Source organism: Lytechinus pictus, chromosome 15, assembly GCF_037042905.1.
Source record: "Lytechinus pictus isolate F3 Inbred chromosome 15, Lp3.0, whole genome shotgun sequence".
Taxonomy (NCBI): Eukaryota; Metazoa; Echinodermata; class Echinoidea; order Temnopleuroida; family Toxopneustidae; genus Lytechinus; species Lytechinus pictus.
This window is the reverse complement of record NC_087259.1, coordinates 22,748,541-22,770,355: the sequence shown is the minus strand read 5'-3', so window position 1 is coordinate 22,770,355 and position 21,815 is coordinate 22,748,541. Positions and strand designations below refer to the sequence as shown.

General features: G+C 33.9%; 1 protein-coding gene and 1 non-coding gene across 2 annotated transcripts; one reads left to right on the top strand and one right to left on the bottom strand.

Annotated features, from left to right (window-relative positions):
* The first annotated feature begins 10,755 nt into the window (after positions 1-10,755).
* Positions 10,756-17,193, top strand: LOC135156755 (uncharacterized). The gene is made up of 2 exons (XM_064109964.1): positions 10,756-10,872; positions 15,339-17,193. The coding sequence occupies exon 2, from the start codon at positions 15,357-15,359 to the stop codon at positions 16,536-16,538; it is 1,182 nt and encodes a 393-aa protein (XP_063966034.1). The 5' UTR covers positions 10,756-10,872; positions 15,339-15,356; the 3' UTR covers positions 16,539-17,193.
* On the bottom strand, positions 11,968-12,039 carry TRNAE-UUC (transfer RNA glutamic acid (anticodon UUC)). The gene has a single exon. It is a non-coding gene; the product is annotated as a tRNA-Glu (tRNA).
* Positions 17,194-21,815: the final 4,622 nt, after the last annotated feature.

Here is a 21,815-nt window from a genome sequence, read left to right as displayed (position 1 = left end):
GATTGTCATTAAATCCAAAATTCCAAAATAAATCCAGAATGGGCAGTTTACTGGATTTAGAATTTAGAATTCATCACAGTCACATGTCACAGGTTTGTTTGTTCTTTTTAATCAATGGAGTTACTATATACTCCTTTTTTACTCCGAAATGAACCGCGAGATTTAAAAATAAAAAAAAAAATAAAAAAAAAAAAAATCCACCGGCAAAATATTAATCTTGCTTATGTATATACATTTCCGGAGAAATGAATAAAAGGAATATTTTACTGAGATCCAGGTCATGTTCACACTTAAGTAATCAAAAATAAGTCTAGAGTAATCAAGCACCAACAGATCACTGGATCAATTAAAACTCCTCAAAGATAAAAAAAAAAAAACTGTTTTTTTTAATCCAGAGTTACAATCTATATTTTTGTTTGAACTCTAAAAAAGACATATTTATTAATATACCACGAAGTTAGGAACCAATTTCAAAATTTGACCGACACCTATAAAACACATCGTTTATCATGTTTCAATTACCGGATGAATTATTTAGACAAAAAGAATGCTCTACTGGCTGCAGGCCATTTTCATACTGTAGAATTAGAAAATAAATCTAACTCAATTCATCATCATGATCATTGAACTAGCTTACATCTTCTGTCCAATACTGTTAGCAACAAAAAGAGTGGTTATTACTTTAACAGCCTTCGTATTTGTAAACAGAAAAGTTAAACATGCAAAGAAAAAAGATCATCTGAAATGACCAGGTTCTTTCCTCCATTGGTCTAAAATAAATGTACCATTTTTTTTTTTTTTGCAGGAGTTTCTGCATTTTATTCATAAATCAATAATAAATTAACATGTTCACATAATTGAATGAATACAATTTAAATGTGACAATTAAAGAGATACATTGTAAATAATACAGAAAAGACTGATAATTAAATCATACCTAAGCATGTGATATAGTTCGGTAAAATACAGGGGCCAGCTATTATAAGCACAAAGATGCTTGAAGCAATAGCAGCCAGGAGAGGGGGCTACATGAAAACCATCATAAATCATATTTGATAAATTGATCGTCACGAAATATAAGATTTAAAAATATATATATATTGGTAGAAAAAAATGGTAAAAAGAATTGCAAGTGTGTGCATGTGGGTGAGTGCAGGTGAATCAAATTAGGTATATTTAGATATAAGAAATTTTTTCAACGAAGCTTTAAACGAATAGAGAGATGTACATTGTTTAAGATCATGTGGCAATGCATTCCAAATATCTGGGCCATGGTGGCGTATCGTCTTATGAGCGAGTAATATTCTTGGGTTGGTTAAGTGAAGATCTGTTGAATGTCGTGTTGGATATTTGTGAATGTCTTTGTTGTAAACAAAAAAATTGCGAAATGGAATCGGGATAATATTGGATGAAAATTTAAACATAAATATGGCGGTTTGATAAATGTTAATATCTTCAATTTTCAATGTCTTTAAGTTGTGAAATATTGGATCAGTATGTGCAATGAAATGTGAATGAGTACATATGCGGAGTGCTTTCTTTTGGAGACGGAAAATCGTTTCTATTTTTACCTTACTACTATACCCCCATACTAAGTTGCAGTAAGATAAGTGGGATAAAACGAACGAATTATAAAGCATAAATAATGATTTTTTGGAGAGATAATATTTTAATCTAAACAAAATTCCTATTCCTCTGGATGCCATCATGGAAATATTGTGAATGTGACTGTTCCAGGTTAAATTTGAGTCAATCCATACACCTAAAAATTTGGTTTCTTGTTTTTCAATGATAGGTATGTCATCTATGTATATATTAAGGAACATATGTTTAGTTTGAATGTGTTTAAAGTACATAAAATTTGTTTTGCTTAGATTTAGGGAGAGTTTATTAGCTTTAAACCATTTTGATAATTTCTTTAATTCTAAATTAAGTGTCGGGACGAGTATATTTAAGTCTTTGTGGGAATAGAAGACATTTGTATCGTCTGCAAATAAAACGTATGTTAATTCTCGAGATGCATTTACAATATCATTCATATAAATCAAAAATAGCAAGGGACCTAAAATCGATCCTTGTGGTACTCCACATTTCATGGTACAAATATTGGATGTTTTTGATTTGAAAGAAACATAATGGCGTCGATTACTTAAGTAATCTTTGAACCAATTGAAAACCACCCCCCTGATTCCATATCTCTTTAATTTACAAAGTAAAATGCGGTGATCCATTGTATCGAATGCTTTCGATAGATCCATAAAAATCCCAACAGTGTGTTCTTTTTTAGAGAGAGAATCAGATATTTTGTCGAATAATTGTAAAATAGCATAATCGGTTGAATGATTCTCTCTAAAACCATATTGATTTGGAATTAATATATTATTATTGTTCAAAAAGGAATACAATCGCTTGTAAACTACTTTTTCAAGAATTTTAGAGATACTCGGTAATAAAGATATTGGTCGGTAATTGGAAGTAAGACATGGGTCATCTTTCTTATATATTGGTATTATTTTTGCAATCTTAAGTGGATCGGGAACAATGCCATGATACAGAGAAAGGTTAAAAATATGCATGAGCGGTGAAGCTATAAAGTGAATTATTTGTTTTAATAAATAGACACTTATTCCATCATGCCCTGAAGATTTAGTCGGTTTCAAAGACCTAACAATTTCTAAGATCTCATGAGTATTAGTCGGATTAAAAAATACAGAATTTTCCGGAAAGTCGTTTAAGTATTCAGAAAAGTCATTATCATTAGATACTATTTTTGAAGCTAAATTTGGACCGATATTATTGAAGAAGTTATTAAAGGCATTAGCAACATCACTTGGGTTTCGCAAGTGTTGACCATTTTCTACGAAATTAATGTTATCATAGCTTTCTTTTTTCTTACCTAATATCTCATTTACAGATTTCCATAATGAATTTTTATTATCTTTGTTATTTTCAATTTTATCAGAAAAGTAAGATTTGCGAGCTAGGCGGATAACTGAAGTTAATTTGTTGCGGAATTTTTTGTATTTATTTATGTTTTGAATTGTAGGCGATTTAATGGATATTTTATAGAGTCTATTCCGAGTAAATATGGATTTAATTATACCTTGTGTAACCCACGGTTGTTTGTTCTTCTTTTTGCTCGATTTAACTCTTAGTAATGGCACGTTTTTATCATAATAATAAAGAAGTTTATCTAAGAATATTACATAAGAGTCATTTGTATTTTGTTCTAGGTAAATATCATGCCAATTTTCTTCAGCCAAATCTACCTTCAGGGATTCTATATTACGTTGGGTTTCTTTTCGTCTGGTTATGTTTTCTTTGTCCCTAGGTTGGTGAGGGCGTTTATCATTTGGATACATTGCAAAAATAGGCAGATGGTCTGAAATATCATAGTATATTATTCCATTATTATTTCTATCAAGTACATTAGAAAAAATATTATCAAGTATTGTATTTGATATGTTAGAAATTCTAGTTGGTTTATTAACGAGATGTTGTAATCCAACTGATGATAATAAATTAGTAAAATGTTGACCTATTGTAGTATAGGGAAAGGACAAATCAATGTTAAAGTCGCCCGTGATATAGATTTTTTTGTTTTCTCGAGAAACTGATTCGAGACTAGATTCCAATTCATTTAAAAATGTATCAGCATTATAGGTTGGGGGTCTATAGATTACACCGATTATTTTATTCTTATTTTTAGCGTTAGAAATTTCAATGAATAAGGATTCTATATTTTGAAGTTCAATATCATGTCTTACTTTGTAATTAAGATCTTTATGTACATAGAGAGCGACACCTCCTCCCTTACCAACTTTTCGATCTGTATGGAGGAAGTTGTAATTATCAATGTTGTAAATTGGAGGAGACATTGGATGCAACCATGTCTCTGTGAGACCAATAATAGAAAATGGAAATGTGTTTAATGTGGATAAAAATTCGCAAAAAGTATCAAAGTTTTTTTGTAAGCTTCTTATATTTAAATGCATTAAACTAAAGTAGTCGGGAATATCACTTTGAGCTACTTTATGAAAAGCCTTATTAAATTCACTGGCTGTATAATATTTACACTGGGGAGAAAAGGTTTCACCGTTTAATATATCTGCTCTATTGAAAGAGAATAAATAGGATTTTGGTTGCAATCGTTGAAGAAGTAACCGAGGTGCATGGTGCATGTGAGTGCAAGTAAATGTGTATGCCAGAAGCATTGAAGAAAGTGTTATACATGTTCACTTACGTGTGACGATCTGACAGACTCGGGCTGGTGCTTACATCATTGTCATTAAAATAAATTATATGATGGATCTTTGAAAATATTGATATATCTTTGTCCAATGTTTGGTAAAATAAGTTTTAAAGATAATATGAAATTGAAATGGCTTTTTAAACCTTTTAATACAATTAACAGCTGGTAATAAAGATTTTTTTTTTCCAGACGGTATGGCGATTTCATTACATCATAGTGCCTTAAATGATTAACGTGCTTTACATTATTCTATTATTCACTAACCGTGGGCCTATCTTCTGCAAAGGCATATCTATATGTATATACAGTGAATAGGGGATAGTCTATCTATAGAGTCATAAACTCCAACAAATACAATAATCAAGAGCAAAATGTGATTGTTCATGAATAAACAGGCGTCTTCAATTTGAATAGAAAGTTTCTTGCCTCTCAGAGTTAGAAAGAACAAAAATAGGAAATTGCCATCGAACTGTGAATGGGATTGGAATGCATATAGAAAAGCATTTACTTCTATGTCAGCAAGCCATGAATGATTGAGAATGTAATAGGGCAATACAGGCATTGCTGTGAAAAAAAAAAGTACGAGATCAAATATATACATAACAATATACATAACAACGTCTCAATTGTTATACAAATAGTGATTTTAAAAAGTCGTTGAAAGAGCAAAAAGATCCTCATTTACATGGAATTCCGATACACCTATACGTATACTTTATAACCGATTCAATTCTATTCAATTCTAATTGATCAATGAATGCAATATAACTACAAAAAAGGTATTTATGTCAGACCATAATTGAAACACTCTAAATGTTTGCTTTGGAATGATGAAAGATATACGAAAGAATGCAGTTATAGTGCATGGTAAACACAGTAGACAATATGTGATGTGTCGGAAACATGATTATATGGGATCCTCATTTATCTGTTTATGCTGGAATTTTTCTGTTTCAAACAATCAAACAAGGCATAAAGACCAAATAAGATGCCACAATTAAATCCGAAAAGGGACAAGGTGTTGTTAAAATACAATAGTGCACTTGGAATAATGTAGATGTTTGCTTGCAATGCAACCTGTTCTATTAACACTCATTTACATGTAATTTAAATTACTTGCAAGTTTGACAAGAGTGTACAGACAAACCAAATAAATGATAATGACATTGTATACAAAATCAGTTCAGTGCAAGACTTTGAACTGTTTGAATCGAATAAGCGACGACCATTTGCATAGGCATTCCACTATATATATTCATTGTATTGAACTGTTTGGGAAGGTGATTTTACTTGCAATTAGAAAAAAAAAATCAGTTCTCTGCAGGACATTGAACTGTTTGAATTGTATAAGCGATGATCATTTGCATAGGCATTCCACTGTATTCATTGCATTGAACTGTTTGAGGAGGTGATTTTAGTTGCAATGAAAATAAAAATCGTGTTAATTCGACAGAATTGAAGTTGGATGGTCATAAACAATAATGCAAAGTGAGATCTCTTTCATTGGAGAAAATATACAAGAAGTTGTAATATTTTAGATATGTTTTAGTATATTTTTGGAAGCAACTTTTAAGAGAATTATAAAGGACTTTTTTTTTCCATACAAATAGAATTAGAGTTATTTTGCGTCCATTAGTATGTTTATAGCATGGAAAAAAAAAGACATATGCAAGTTTATCCTGGCAAAAAAAAAGAAGAAATAACTGGCAAGATTGAAGAAGAAAGAGTAAAATTATTGTTTTTTTCGCATAGATTCACTCATGCAGTGTATGTCATGTAAGCGTATAATGTTAGCAACATTCTTTTCCTCATTAGAAACACAGAGGTGGATATGTGTGGCAAAGAAAACTATATACAGAACAATATTTGGGAGTGATATATCAAAACAAGTACACACTAGTCATATCAGCATAACGTATATTATGACAGTGAAGAAACAAGCATTTATGGAAAAGCAATACCATAATTTTTTTTTTTTTTAGTTCATTCGATAACAGAGAAATTTATTCAGTTTTTTTCTGAAAAGAATATAAGAGAATCTCAGGTTCTCAACATGTCAATCGTGTATATCACCGATTATAGGAGTGATATTTCATACAAGCCTGTAACCTGCAAATTACAAGTAAAAAAATAATCGAAACGTTTACATAGTTATTACGAATATTTAAAGTCACGATGTGTGTACATAAATACAGCTTATCTTTCCCCTTAACAGTACGCTAGTGCATTCAGTATTCTAATGGAAGTACCATCTGTTTTATATTTCTTTTGAAAACAACATTAAAAAAGGTAAAAATGATCACAAGACATGTACACCTTGAATTGCCGAGTATACAGAGCGATTCTAAACAAGGTGTAAAAAGCAGCGCTTTAGAATGATCATGTTGTTTAAGAAAAGCTGTATTAATGTAAACAAGCATGTCCAGCAAAAAGATGTTATCTTGGCCAAACTGAATTGAGATCACTCAATAGCTGATACGTACATTTCAATTACACGCTCATAAAGGTTTCTTGTGAAACAGGTTTGACGATTTTCCGTGAAAAAGAAGAATTATTTGCGTCCAAAAATTGTTAATATCGAAACTCAAATCATGATTGTATGTTTTCACCGATCAGTAAGAGTGGAATAATAAGCATGATTAATTTTTATTTAATGGGAATTTGATGAATAAAGGACTAATCCCTGATAATAACAATCTGGAAAATCACAGTCTACACGACTTTAAATATCCAGGCATGTTTATATTAAACTTGTTGCAAATTGTGAAAGCAACTCTTTCAATATTTTTGTATTATCATCGAAGTAAAAAAAGGTCGTACATATTTATGATATCTTATAACAGCTTTCATTTGAAATGATTGTATTATCCATGTTTGATCACATTGTCGTATTTTAATGAAATATACAGGTTTCGCAGATATTTAATACAAGACAAAAAAAAAACCAATCCAATTATTTGATCTTGCTAAAAATTTAATAATGTATTAATTATCTTTTTAAAATTCTTTTAGCTCAATCTTTTATTGTGAAATTAACAAGATAAAGGTGTATAAATCTTGACATTTCTTTCAGATTTATCTTTTAAAATTTATGTCAACAGACTTTATAACTTCGTTAAAAATGCCAATGAAACTAAACAAATATTTTAAATCATCGTCAAATCTTTCTCAGATTATCTTTTCATGAATAATTTTTTTTTTTACATCAAAATGAGCGAAAGTGGTTAATCTTACTTTGGTTTCATGTTCTGATTTGTCCGTAATCTTGCCTTAGGGAGTTGATCGGAGAAGTCTTCATCCTCTGATTTTATTCGTCGTTGTAGGTTTTCCATTCTCTCTCGCTTTTTCCCTTGAACTTGAGAATGACTTCAGTTCCTTGTACAAGTATCTTCGTAGACATGTTGTTTTCCTTGCGAAGGCGATATGCAACGCTTGCTAGCTTTCCACGACGGAATTTCATGCACGGCGGGAGATCGGTTCTCACTGAGATCCTGCTTCGCCTTCCGCGGGGAGCACCCTGACTAGTTGCTTGATCGTCGCTATCGGTTACGTTTTTGTTGCGTGCTAGGTAAGCGTCGAGAATGTGCTGGCGATCCCTCATGATTGCAAACTTGGCGATAATGGGCTCCGGTCCTTGATCGCGTGCTGGTGATCCATCGACGTTTCGCGTTTTCCGTGGAAGTCGATGAGCGTTGATGATCATAATCCCCGCAGATTCTTCCCTTGGTAGGCCCAAATCGATGAAAACATTTACAAGCTTCTCGTACACATTTTCTTCTCTTGCTTGCTCAACTCCATAGAATAATAGGTTACCTTTACGTTGATAAATTTCCATCATCAAAATCTTCTTTTCCAATGCTGCCACCTCAGCTTTATGATCGTTGCGTAGTTGAGGGATTACATGTTGTTCAATATTCAAGGCCCTGTCGCTGGTATCTTTCAATGATGTTTCGATATCAGAAATTTTAATGTGAATTGAGTCAATTTTCTTGCAAAGAACATCAGACAATTTCATGACTTCCGCTTTAAGTTCACTGAGGGTGGTCTGGTCGGGCGGGGTAGTGGGCGGGGCTGGTGCGTGTTGATTCATCGGTTGCTTCGCTCGTGTATCATACGGCATGCTTGAGCTGCTGAAATTCAAGTTCGATGACAGAACTTTATTTGAAGAAATGCAGTCAAAAATTCGTCAAAACCAGATGAAACTGATATATTGTTTCCAAGACCTGATAACTGAATGTATATCAGATAAGTAAATCCAAGAAAGGTACAGTTTGATTGTAATAATTCTGTAGTAATTTGCACCAGCCCGGAGCTGTCAGAAAAGAGCGTGTTTACACAACGGCGTCCATGTAGCGCACCATGATTAACATGATTATAATTTATATTTTTATCAAAAGAGCTTGTGTTAATCATGTGAATGACTACGTCAATAAAACTGTAAGCAATTGTAATACAAAAGGTCAAACATTTCTATGCACATGATTATATAAATGAATCAAGATTCAAAATCGAAGGCAAGTCTATAATGCACATGACCATCCGTTTATTGGATTGTGAACCCATCATGCCCATAGAGTATTATTTTGAAAAATTAAAACCACGAGGGTGAAAAAACAATTCCAAGTTTCAACCGGCACTAAGCATGTCCAAATTTTACTCAGTTGAAGTTTTGAATCTTAATTCAGAGGGGTTTATAAAAAAGATCTAGATGAAAATTTTCTTCTACTATCTTAAAAAAAAGCTCATACAGTCATAGTACTATACTTTCTCTCCCATTGTATATTAAGCATACATGCTTTCATGAAGAGCAAAATAAGTAAATGTTGTCTCCTCTACGGCCTATGTTAAAATTCTAAGTTAGATCTTACAAAATCATTCACCTCTTTACAATGGTTATTTTTACTTAAATTTACTTAAATTTAAAGGAAAATGAGAATGCTATATGAATACAAGCACCGCCAGGAGTTAGTCAAGTTAAGGATGTTCAATACTTAGAATTCCCGTAAATTTTAGCAAAAAAGTCAAATTTTTTCAATGCACATATATTTTACTATAATTTTTTTTTTGTGTGTAAATTAATAGGCCCCAGAGAAAAAATTATTATGCTTTAAATGGAGATGTAAGTTTTGATTGATATTTAAAAGAAAATGAGAATGCTATCTGGTTACTATTACCATCAGCATATACAGGTAAGTGCCTGGTATACATTTACTGTAATATTCACTTAAATCTGGTATCAACAAATGCGAAATGTTGAGTAAACTCCAGAAGTATAGAACCTGTTTCTCATACGGACACATTTTTTTCACTGGGCATAATCATGTCAAGATGTATAAATTGAACCGTGGTATGCAATTTACTACATATAAAAAGTCAAAATTTTGCGAATGATCATGTTAAAAAATTGTAGTTTACTCACATCCAAATTTATAAGTTAATAAGATATGACTATGATGTATAAACAAAATCAAATATATTACATGGGTGCTCTTGGATGAAGATTACTCGGACCAACTAGCCCAACGATCTGGCGTGCCTCCATTCTTTACAGGTTTGCATGTTTGTAGCAAAATCGTGGTTCCAGCATGGACCTATTACGAATAGGTCCATGGTTCCAGTGACTTTGATCCTGGTTGCCAGGTTATTGTTCTTACGAATGTTGTATGCAATTGCTGCCAATCTTCCTCTTTCTCTTTTCATGCTGGGAGGCAAATCCGTACGGATGGAAACCCGACTAATACTATCTATATACATTTCATGCCAATGAATTACTATTTGTATTTATTTTTGTAAAAAGAAATGTATCACTATTTTTTTTTATGTTGTACACTATGTATGTTAATAATTTCTGTTGGAAAAATGCTGAAATAAAATAAAATAAAATCATTATTATCCGGTCTGCCGCTAAACAAAGGCTATTAAATTTTATTGTTGTTTGAGTATTTAGTCCATGGTCGTTTGCACCGGGGGTGGGGGCAGTAACCCCCCCCCCCCCACACACACACAAAAATTTAGAATATTTACATTTTTTGATGAAAATTTTCATAAAATTCACCAAAAGTATGAAAAAAATCTTCAATTTTATTTTTCAAAATGCAAAAGCACCCTAATGACAAGCTCGGTCGCTTACAATAATGTATATCGCGTTTGTTTTGTCAGAAGATCCATATCCCCGTCTGAAGAAGCTGTCCTCCAGCGCAGATGATTTTCACAAAGCATGGAGGTAATAGGTATGCACCAATTACGGAGACAAATCTATTCCGAAATGATGAATATTCATTACATTGTGTCCTTGTTGTATAAATACTACCAATCAGAAAGTCGGAAATACTTCATCTATACGTGTTGCGTCGCGTGCAGAATCAAAGTCACGGTGACTCCTTATTTTAAATAATGTATCGGTCGGTCGATTGAGATGCTATCATTCCGAACGAAATCACTAAATAGATCAGAATCACGATCTATATTGCCAAGCAATCAACATAAAGTCGTCGGGAGTCGTCTTCAGAATATGTTCTTCTGAAACGTAAATAACGACTTCTTTTATTCAATTGCATCACCTATAAAACTTCCAAGTTATATCAACACTGAAGCCAAAATCAAAACAGTGCAACCAACGGGTAAGTATATCTTATAACTATTTTAAGTCCTTTAAAGAAAATGTGTGTGATCTTCCAAAAAGAGATATCCATTTGTGACTACTCCAATGAAATCAAACCTAATAATTAACAATTTTAAATTTTCATCTTGAATCGTATCCATCATTCTGATTCAAGACTTATCGGTGTAATTTATTTTGCTTTTGCATTTTCCCCAATGCATGCAAAGGCATGGATAAATTGTATAATTCTTATAAAAATTCGTTTCTGCATGAAAAAAAAATCACCGAAGCATATAATTATATTCATGTTATCACTCACTTTTCCAAGAAACAAGTGTGTGGGTATGTGTTTTATGTATATATATATATATATATATATATGTGTAAAGTTATACATGTACAACAGCTTTGGCAACTCTTTTATTTAAATATTGTAAAGTATTGTATTCCTTGTTCTCTTCATCCATTTCTTTACAATATATATATATATATATATATATATATTGAGTTATCAATCCAATTTTTTCTGAATTCCTGGAGGACAAAATTTAAATAAACTCAATATTTTAAAAATACACAAGAATTATTGGACAATAATTAGGGATATGACAACATCAATTTGCTCATTGATATTCATGAAGACATACATGAAACTATACAGTTCACCAAAATAATGCAAATCTTTGAAATGTCATAGCTTTGGTATTCTTTGTCCGACTCCGATTTTCATCAAATTTACATTGTTTGTCTGATTTTCCATTATCTGTTCAAATATCATTTTCAGCCTTGAGTACCACTTTAATTTATATATTATCTTCTGCGCAAGTAATATGAATATAATGTTATTCAGATGACAATAACCATGATTACAGTCACTTGTTCGTGAATTCACGGCCGCAATCCATCTCTTCATTATATCCATGTTATCACTCACCTTTCCAAGAAGCTAGCGTGTGGGTATGTGTTATATATATATATATATATATATATATATATATATGTGTGTGTGTGTGTGTGTGAAAGAAATGAATCGAGAACAATGGTAGGTGTAGCTTTAAATCATGGTTCCCCAGAGCTATCTGCCCTATTGGAAAAATTGGTGATGCCGAAAAATTGTCTCTGCCGGGAATCGAACCCGCGCCCCCAGCTTGAAACGCCGGTGCCTTAACCACTAGACCACAGAGACGGGTTAGTGCTTAGGGCGACCCAGATCCGATTGACCGTCAGATGAGCAGATTTTCGACCAATTTTATTTTCCTTTGTCCGGTGAGACATTTTTTCGGCATCACCAATTTTTCCAAAAAGGCAGATAGCTATGGGAACCTTGATTTAAAGCTACATGTACGTCTACCATTGTTCTCTTCATTCATTATTTTCTTTCACAAAAGCTGTTGTACATGTATAATTTCTCACAGTTGTAGAATTTTTCCTATACATGTACTGTATCTAAGCAATAGCTTTGATCCAGCCGGGGCATGGCGGCTTGTCATTAAACCCGACAAAGGAAAATAAACTTGGTCGAAAATCTGCTCATCTGACGGTCAATCGGATCGGGGTCTCCCCAAGCACTAACCCGTCTCTGTGGTATAGTGGTTAAGGCACCGGCGGCGTTTCAAGCTGGGGGCCCGAGTTCGATTCCCGGCAGAGACAATTTTTCGGCATCACCAATTTTTCCAAAAGGGCAGATAGATCTGGGGAACCTTGATTTAACGCTACACCTACCATTATTCTCTTGATTCATTTCTTTCACACACACCCACATCATCACCCTCACACACACACATACACCCTCACACACACCCTCCTTCTCACACACACACCCTCCCACACACACACACACACACCCACACCCACCCACACACACACACACACACACACACACACACATATATATATATATTTATGTATATAAAACACATACCCACACACTAGTTTCTTGGAAAAGTGAGTGATAACATGGATATAATTATGAAGAGATGGATAGCGGCCGCGAATTCACGATAATCATGGTGATTGTCATCTGAATAATAGTCCAGGATAGAAGAGGCATAACCTTGATTTTTCATATATACAATATATTTTGATGGATTTTTGTCAATGCGAGGGTGCTGATTACAAATCTGAATGATGCCACTCGTGCAACCTTGAGCATTTTCCGCAAATTGGCAAAATTTAATATGGCCGCCAAAATATGCATATTACCCATGAAAATCATAAAATTGCCAGCAAATTGGCAATAAAATGTACGTAATTGTGTTGCAGGAGTGAAAAACTATCCGAATTTTTTTTTTTGACAAAGTATTTATTTCTTGATATTCAAAATGGCCGCCACAGACCTCTGTATACCCTATTATGTACAATATGCATAGGGAAAATTAATTTTTCACAAAAATTATCACTAAACTGCAAGTAATTGTGATCTATGGACGAAGTTATATATGAAAATCATCAATGCTAACATGATATATCATTTATTGATTCATTTATGGGAAAATTGTTGTATTTAATATTCAAAATAGCTGCCACTGGCCCAAATAGTATTTTTTTTAATGGCATGGGGGCCAACAAAAATCGCAATAGTAAGCACTAAGATGCATATTATTAAGAGAAACGAGTGGAATACTGACTAAAAACACAAAATATATTATTTAATATGCCATGTATGTGATAAATGCTATATTTTGATATTCAAAATGGCCGCTAAAGGCCCTAACAGTATTATGTACAATAATAAAGAGGACCAAAGAAATCACAAGAGTGAGCACTGAAATTCATTTATTTGTGATGAATAAATGGGATACTGTCTGAAAACATAACTTTTAATGAAATTTATCATTCAGGTTTAAAGTTTGTGTATAATACTGTATTTTGACTTTCAAAATGGCCGCCTTAGACATTGATTGTATTATGTACAATGCGAACTAGGAAATACATTTTCACACGAGTGACCACCATAAATGCCTATAATTGTGATCTATCAGTAAAATATTATCTGAAAGCATAATTTCTAATAAGATATATCAGTTCTTCTGCAAGGTAGGTGATAAATACTGTATTTTGAAAGTCAAAATGGCCGCTACAGGCCCCAACAGTATTATGTACAATGTGAATGGGGACAAAAGATTTTGTCCCCAAACAGATTTTGGCTTTGCTTAAGTAAATGGTGTTGTATGAGTGAAATATTGTCTGAAAACATGATTACTAACGAACTATATCATATCATCTAAAATTAAGGTGATAGGTGTTATATTTTAAAATTCAAAATGGCCGCCATATGCCCATTTGTGAAAATTATCTGTCCTCTTTCAAATTGTACATATACAATAAGGGCCATGGGCGGCCATTTTCCACTTCAGAATGCAGCATGCATCAGATATGATATACCTCGTTAGGAACAATGGTTTTAGACAATATTTCACTCTTACATCACAATCATATGCAATACTTATAGTCAAGCAAAGTCAAATTCTGTCAAAATTATATGTCCCAAATTACTATGTACATAATACTTTTAGGACTTATGACAGGCATTTTGAATTTCAAAGTTCAGCATTTATTACCCCCATGACCAATAGGTGATGTATTTATTTAGAAATCATGTTTAAGACAATATTTTTACTCATACATCACAGTTAAATGTATTTTATGATTCTCACTCTTGAGAAAAGTAGATTCCCTATACGCATGTATTTGCCCCCATTATTCACTTTTTAACCCCTCAAAATGAGTCTGTGACATTAAAAATGCCCCTTTTCCCCTTTGAGGCGTGCTCACTCATCCATAAACAAACAAATCGATTTCATTTTTTGTGTAGAATTCTGCCCATAGGTTGATAAACATTACTGCCAAATGATAGCGCTAAAGATAGCTTTGAAAAAGGTTCCACCATATTGAAGAGGGGTTACTTATTCTTAAAAATATGCACCCATAGTGTACACAATGTCTATGAGAGAGGAAGTCAAAATTTTAACAAAAGTGAAATAAGGATTTGTTTCATAGACGGTTTTTGTTACTTCTGCCAACAATTTTCTCATGAAACTTCGCACATGGCTTCAGAGTGACACTATCCAAAGGGCTCGCACACTCAAATAACCATTCGATACGACACAGAGCGGGGCCAAGCCAGAATAACTCACTCAAAATCGTAGTTTGCTTGTGCAAATGCGAAATTTGGTATCACCAATTTCTATTGTTCTAACTCAAAAGACAGTCATGTGATGATGAACGTTAAGATGGGCTTCGAATGAAAGAGGGAAAGCAAATCTGTTCATTGACTTATGTCTCCGAAGCAAATTTACGACTTTGAATGTGATGGCAAAAAATACATTGAATTGCGATTTACTTTTTTTCTGGGACGCACAGGGTGTGTGTGTGTGTTTCAAATAAGATCTCTTTGGTTTTTGTAGACATGATTAAATTCATAACGTATAGCGTTTATACATGTGTGACATCATTTTGTTGTCCCTCTTTAAAATTTATCCCCAGACCAGTCAAAATAGTAAGATGTCTGTCCTGGTGGCGATCTTGGTCATCTATGGCTCCATGTTCTTTATTGGCGTCCCAGCAAACGGGTTTCTGATATGGGTCTTTTACAAGATGTCGATGAAACGTAGGAGGGCAGGTCAAAAGGGCGCCCTCGGTGGGTTCACGTCAACAGATCTCCTGCTCTTGGGGTTAGCTGCGATCAATTTTACAGCTTGTGTGACGTCACCGTTAAATATTGGCTTTCGATTAGTAACAAGTAACGACTGGATGTGTAAGTACGTAATTTTCATGAGTCGACTTGCTTGCCTCTCGGCTCTCTTTGTGACTGTAGCCCTAGCGGTATTTCGATATCGTATCGTTTTATGCAATAGTGTCAAAGAGTCCCGAAATCTTTGGATCGTTGGAACGGTCTATATCTTGTGCTTAATCTTAGCTTTCTTGACGCATACTGCTGTATTGGTCCATGCAAAGTACGAAGACGATCAGTTTTGTTTGCCTTTCGGGGGAATACAGTCACAAGGGCTCTGGATTTACCGGGGGATTGTCGTTGGCATCTTCGCTGTTTGCCTCACCACTGTCACTTCTCTTTATGCTAGGATTCTGTGGTTTTTGAGAAAATCTCGTTCCCGGCGCATTCACCATTTAGTATCGCCGAAGGGTGTCAAGAAAACAGTGACTGAAGCGTGGTCAGAGAAGCCGAAAGTGCCATCTAAGAATACACCACAAGTCACAATTGGAACACGATCTAGCGATGAGTTTGAATGTAGCATCGAGACTGGAGTAACTACCATCAGGGATCCATGTGCGGCTGCCTCCAAGGATATCCCAACTGTCTCTGGACAATTACGAGACAAGCCCGAACAGATTACAGATGCCATCTTGGCTGAGCGGCGTCCAGCTCAGGCAGTGAAACCAACTAACCACATCAAGGCAACTAAGATGATCATGATTCTGACACTGATTATCTATCTTGCCTGGATGCCTTACATTATGAGCATCATCTTCGGACGCCAATTCTCGGACTTAATCCGGACAACTGCTCGACCACAACTGGTAGTAGGAACATTGACATTCTTCATCCGTCTACGGGAAGTAATTCATATTGCCAACCTCTTCGTCTATATTGCAGCAAACGACAGATTTCGCAAAACGGCTAAGGAATCTCTGGATAACACCCTTTTTTCAAAGTGTCTACGGTGAATTAGTTAATTTCCAAGAGGGCTACATACGGTTATGTTTCCGTTCGATCTTGTCCCACATAGTCTAATCCTAGTTGGTCTACAACCAGTTCGTATACTAGCCATTTGACTAATTGCCATATAATAATAGCCCTAATACCTTTATTTTGTTTACGATATCCACTCTGTCAAAGACCACTTAGATGTTAGCTTACTGTTTGAGAACCAAATTGTTATTGACAAAATGCAAAATAATTAGTAGCCTTAGATGGAAATTGAAGCATCTTTGCGTTAGTCTAAATTATTGTTGGACCAAGTCGGTACGTGTAGAAAACAAAATAGACCAACTGCAAGTAGGCCAAGCAAAAAATGAACTATGAACTAAATCTAGCCTATTGTAGTGACAATCTAGATATAATTATATACCAGAATCATACTGTGATTCTACGTTAAAAATCAAAGTTTCAAAGACACAAGCGAAAATTGCAAAGGTCCTATTTTTGTTCTTTTAAATACTGCACTAAATGTAATGATTAATGTTGTATTTGATATTGTTCAAATGCATGCAGATGGAAAAAACACTTGAAGAACAGAAATCGTGTAGACACTTTCTAGGTATAATTGTGTGATTGGAAAGATACATATATATTGAGAAGATGAATAAAACGCATGTTCATGATGTTTGTGTGTGTGATGAAATTATGATGGTGTTTCCGATCACTTTAAATATCACTTTTATTTAAGCACTAGATAATGATTTTCGGGCACGATTTTTTGCTTCATTATTATAACAACGTATCCTAGATACTGGTAACAAGAAGCTCAGTGCCCTGTCTTACAAAGAGTTGCAATTGATCCGATCAATCGCAACTATGGACGGCCAACAATGTCAACATCTATTTATGCATGTGTGTTCAAAATATTTTCTAGCTATGATGTATATTCATGCATTCATCATGTTCATCGTTGTCTTGAAAATTCAGTGTGTTTCTTCTTGTTTACAAAGGACATTGTGCACATTTCCTTTGGAAAAATTTTTGACACTAATGGATTTTCATAGAGTTACGATTGATTGGTAACGATATATATTGAATATATATATATATATTGAATATATATATATCGCATATTGAATGCGATCGGAATGTTTCGAATGTTGAACAGCGCAATGTTTGGTGCTCCGGCAAAAGTCACTTTTTGGATCATTTATACCATCTCATTTGTTAGATTTGCTGATCTTATTTGATTTATAACTTCAAATACACATTTTTATATACTCTGGATGATTTGATTGATACTGGAACCTAAGATTTTTGAGGATATGTACTTGTATAAATTCTACTGTCTCTGACTTAATAGATATACAATACGGTGTGCCTCAGGGCTCAATCTTAGGGCCACTGCTCTTTATTATATATATTAACGACATCATAGAAAATGTCGATCGATGTACTATCCATCTTTACGCAGATGATTTTTCCTATAAAAATGTAAGAAATATCGAAAATATACTGAACACACAGTTAAACCATATTTATAAATGGATGTGTTCTAATAAGTTGAGTTTAAACTTTAATAAAACAGAATGTTTGTTGATTGGATCCCGCACTATGTTAAATAAGTGTTCCCCACTTCAAATAAGTATACAGGGAAAGTTAATTCAACCGAAAGAAAGTGCTAAATATCTTGGAGTGGTTATTGATCAGCAGTTAAAATGGGACAAACATATTGAATACTTGACTGAAAAGGTAAGCAAACTCGTAAGTTTTTTGGGCCGTCTTCGACACAGTTTTAATGAGGATAGCTTGAAATGTATCTACCAATCAATTATTCTTCCTATTTTTGACTATGCTGATGTAGTGTACGATTCTAGTAACAAAAAATGTGTTACACAATTGCAAAAGTTGCAAAACAGAGCTGGAAGAATAATACTTGGGATAAGTCCATTCAAACATATATCGAACTGTAATATTCACCAAATATTAAATTGGGAATCTTTGGAATGTCGTCGACAAAAACATATAAACTCCATGGTTTTCAAAATCATTCATGATCTCAGTGCCCCTTACTTAAAAGATTATTTTAATACTATTTATTACAACTATTCCTTACGCTCAAGTGGAAACTTATCTTTACCAAAGCCACGTACTGAATCGTGTCGTCGAATGTTTTCATACCGTGGGGCCTCGCAATTTAATTCTTTACCTCATTCTATAAAATTATCTCCCAATTATAATACATTCATTAGGACACTTAATGACCAAATCACTATCTGTATATGTTTTGCTTATATCAAATAATTTTTTCTGTAAAAAACAATCTAAAATAAAGAGTTCTCAGAAGTGATTTTTTTTCAACGATTTATGCTGTCGTGACCAACGTTAAACTACCTCGGTAGTATACTTTTATTGAACCGATGAAGGTGTGGTTCTGTGGGTTACACTTCGTAATTCCGAAGGTTCGTTATTCCGAAACACGAAATTTTTGACGAAATACCGTTGTTATGTTTTTGTCTATCTACTTATATTCCTTAAATTAAATATTTGTTTTGTATTACTTTGTATTTTTGTTTTGGACAAAACATTGGCGAAAGCCAGTGTTGTTCTATTAATGAACTCAATCCATTTCAATTCACGTAAATTCCCTATACATCGATGTTCGTTAAATCCGAAAACGAAAAAGGGCTCGCTAATCCTAACATTTGTGGCATTAGTCCGAAGGTTCGTTATATTCCAAGGGTTCGTTATTCCGAAGGTTCGTTAGTCCGAAAACGAAATAAGGTTCGTTATTTCGAAGGTTCTAGATTTAGATTTATTAATTTTCTGTTCACAAAGCACAACAAAATCAAACTACCAATACATAGTCAAATTTAAAGTACAATATCAATCGGAATAATGCATAAGAATTAGAAGGAAACGAAACGTTAGTCCGGAAACGAAATAAGGAATAACAATAAGAAGAAATACTGAACCTTCGGAATTACGAACCTTCGGAATAACGAATGTAACCTGTTTTGTGATTGTTCTGGCATCATGCGATCATGGCAGCATATTATTAGCACTGCCATAATTGTATAGCTTTCTATTTAGAGGTACACGAATTATGATACTTTTTTAAAATGTGCATACGGTATGTGTTGTAGACTAACTATGATGACCTGTGTTCAAACATTTTGCATTCACAGTATATTTTGTTATCATTAACGCTTTAAAGGGGTAAGCCTACTCCGTGCTGAAAAATATATATTTAGATAAATAGAGTAGAATTCACCGAGCAAATGCTGACAATTTCATCAAAATCTTATTACAAGTAACGAAGTTATTGGATTTTAAAGTTAAGTTTAGCAATATTTTGTGAAAACTGTTACATGCACGTCGTCATGAATATTCATTGTATTAGGTGGGCTGATGATGTCATACCCCTATTTTCATTTTTCTTATGTTATTATATGAAATCATAATTGTTTCATATTTTCATATATATGCATATGATATGTCTCCCTCATAATTAGAATAAGTTGCAGCATCGAATGGACGCGATATTCCGATCCTATGGCACCAGCCGTAACCTGGTGGAATGTCGCGACCACGGACTCTTGTGTTTACAATTTTCACCACTTTCATAACTGACTTATATTTCAAGAATACTGGATGAATCATCATATTGGATTTAATCAGTGTTTTGATTTAGGCAAAGTTTGCATCACGACTTATTTGCTCATAACATGTAAAATCGCAGATAAGAATAAACTTCATATACAATATATTTTTATTTTTATGGAGAACGTGTAGACAACTTTTAATAATTTTTAATGATCATGATCGTTGATAATTGTGATCGATATTAAACATATAATTGTTTATAGGTATATTAGCTTTAAAAAAGATTATATATACAAAGGAATATTTGAATAAACTTCAGTCTTTTTACTTGAACATGAATATTGTATGGTCTTTTCTTGCATAATAGAGGCCTAAACGATTTTGAATGTGTTGTATATTCTGTCATTATCCATGTATACATGTATGCATATTATTCATATAACATGATTAAAGTACACCCTCACACCCTCAAATCGACTATCGAATTTGTACTTTATTTATATTCATATGTGTTCAGGGGGTAAACCGACTTATAGGTAAAGTCTTTTTTCTCTTTAATTGAACTCCAGGGTGGTATTTCGCAAAGATAGTATGCCGACGCGTATACGATATGCAACGCGCAATCTTATTTGTCAATACGCAGTAGTGCGCGTCTTCTTCGCATGATCTGACCAATGCGGCCACACCTTTTATACCGCACGCAGCTAGGCATTTGCATTCAAATATATTAAACAAATATATCAGGCTTTGAGAAAGTATAGTGGAATTCTTTATCCGAGGTTGGTCTGGCAATTACTATTTTTCCCGAGGGGCGAACCCCGAGGGAAATATAGTAGTTTTGCCAGTCCAACCGAGGATTAATAATTCCCACTATGCTTTCGAATGAAACGCCTGGTATATTTGTTTTATATCCTACTTTTGATAATTTACAACCAAAATCTATGTGTTGAGCTTGCAAAGTCAGGTTACTTGAGTTGAATTACCTACTTTTCTCCGAGCCACCGCGCTCAGCGGAACGCAGATTAGTGCCTGCGCCGACGCATCGCTGGACTTGCCCGGGAGAGAGAGCGCGCTGGTCGGTGCGCCCGAGAGTTTATATATCCAGTTTTGCGAAATAATGACGTCAGACCTCGATATATTATACAGATATTGACTGCCTAGAGGGAAAATTTGAGATCCTCGAGGGGAGTTATATTTTTGTCGAGGGATATTATATTTTTCCGAAGCGCGTAGCGCTGAGGAAAAATATAGTTCCCAAGACAAAAATATAACTACCCAAGGGAAATTGTATGTTATATTGTTCCCGAAGGATAAAGTCAATATCTGTTATATTACAATGACATGTATAGATTCATATTACAAGATAGGTAGAAAATTGTACTGACTCACCAATACTGCACTAGATGTTAAGAAATCCGAAAAACATGATAAAATCCAATTGTTAAATATTTCCAAACACCAACAAGTTGAACACGCTAAAAATTCCAACACTTTAAAAGTAAACACGATGCTGAATATGTTTAGTCTCTATCTAGATTCCGTTGTAGTCAAATGTTAGTTGTAAAAATTGACCGTACAATTGTAAAAATTGTACTGCCGCTTCTTGTCCAAGGCTAATTTGTTCCAGACAACATTTATTTGAGGTGTAGACTGAGACTGTGAACTTTGTGACGATGCATCTTCGGTATTTGCTGCTG

Coding starts and splice junctions, on each gene's coding strand:
- LOC135156755 (XM_064109964.1), top strand. CDS start 15,357: ATGTCTGTCCTGGTGGCGATCTTGGTCATCTATGGCTCCATGTTCTTT.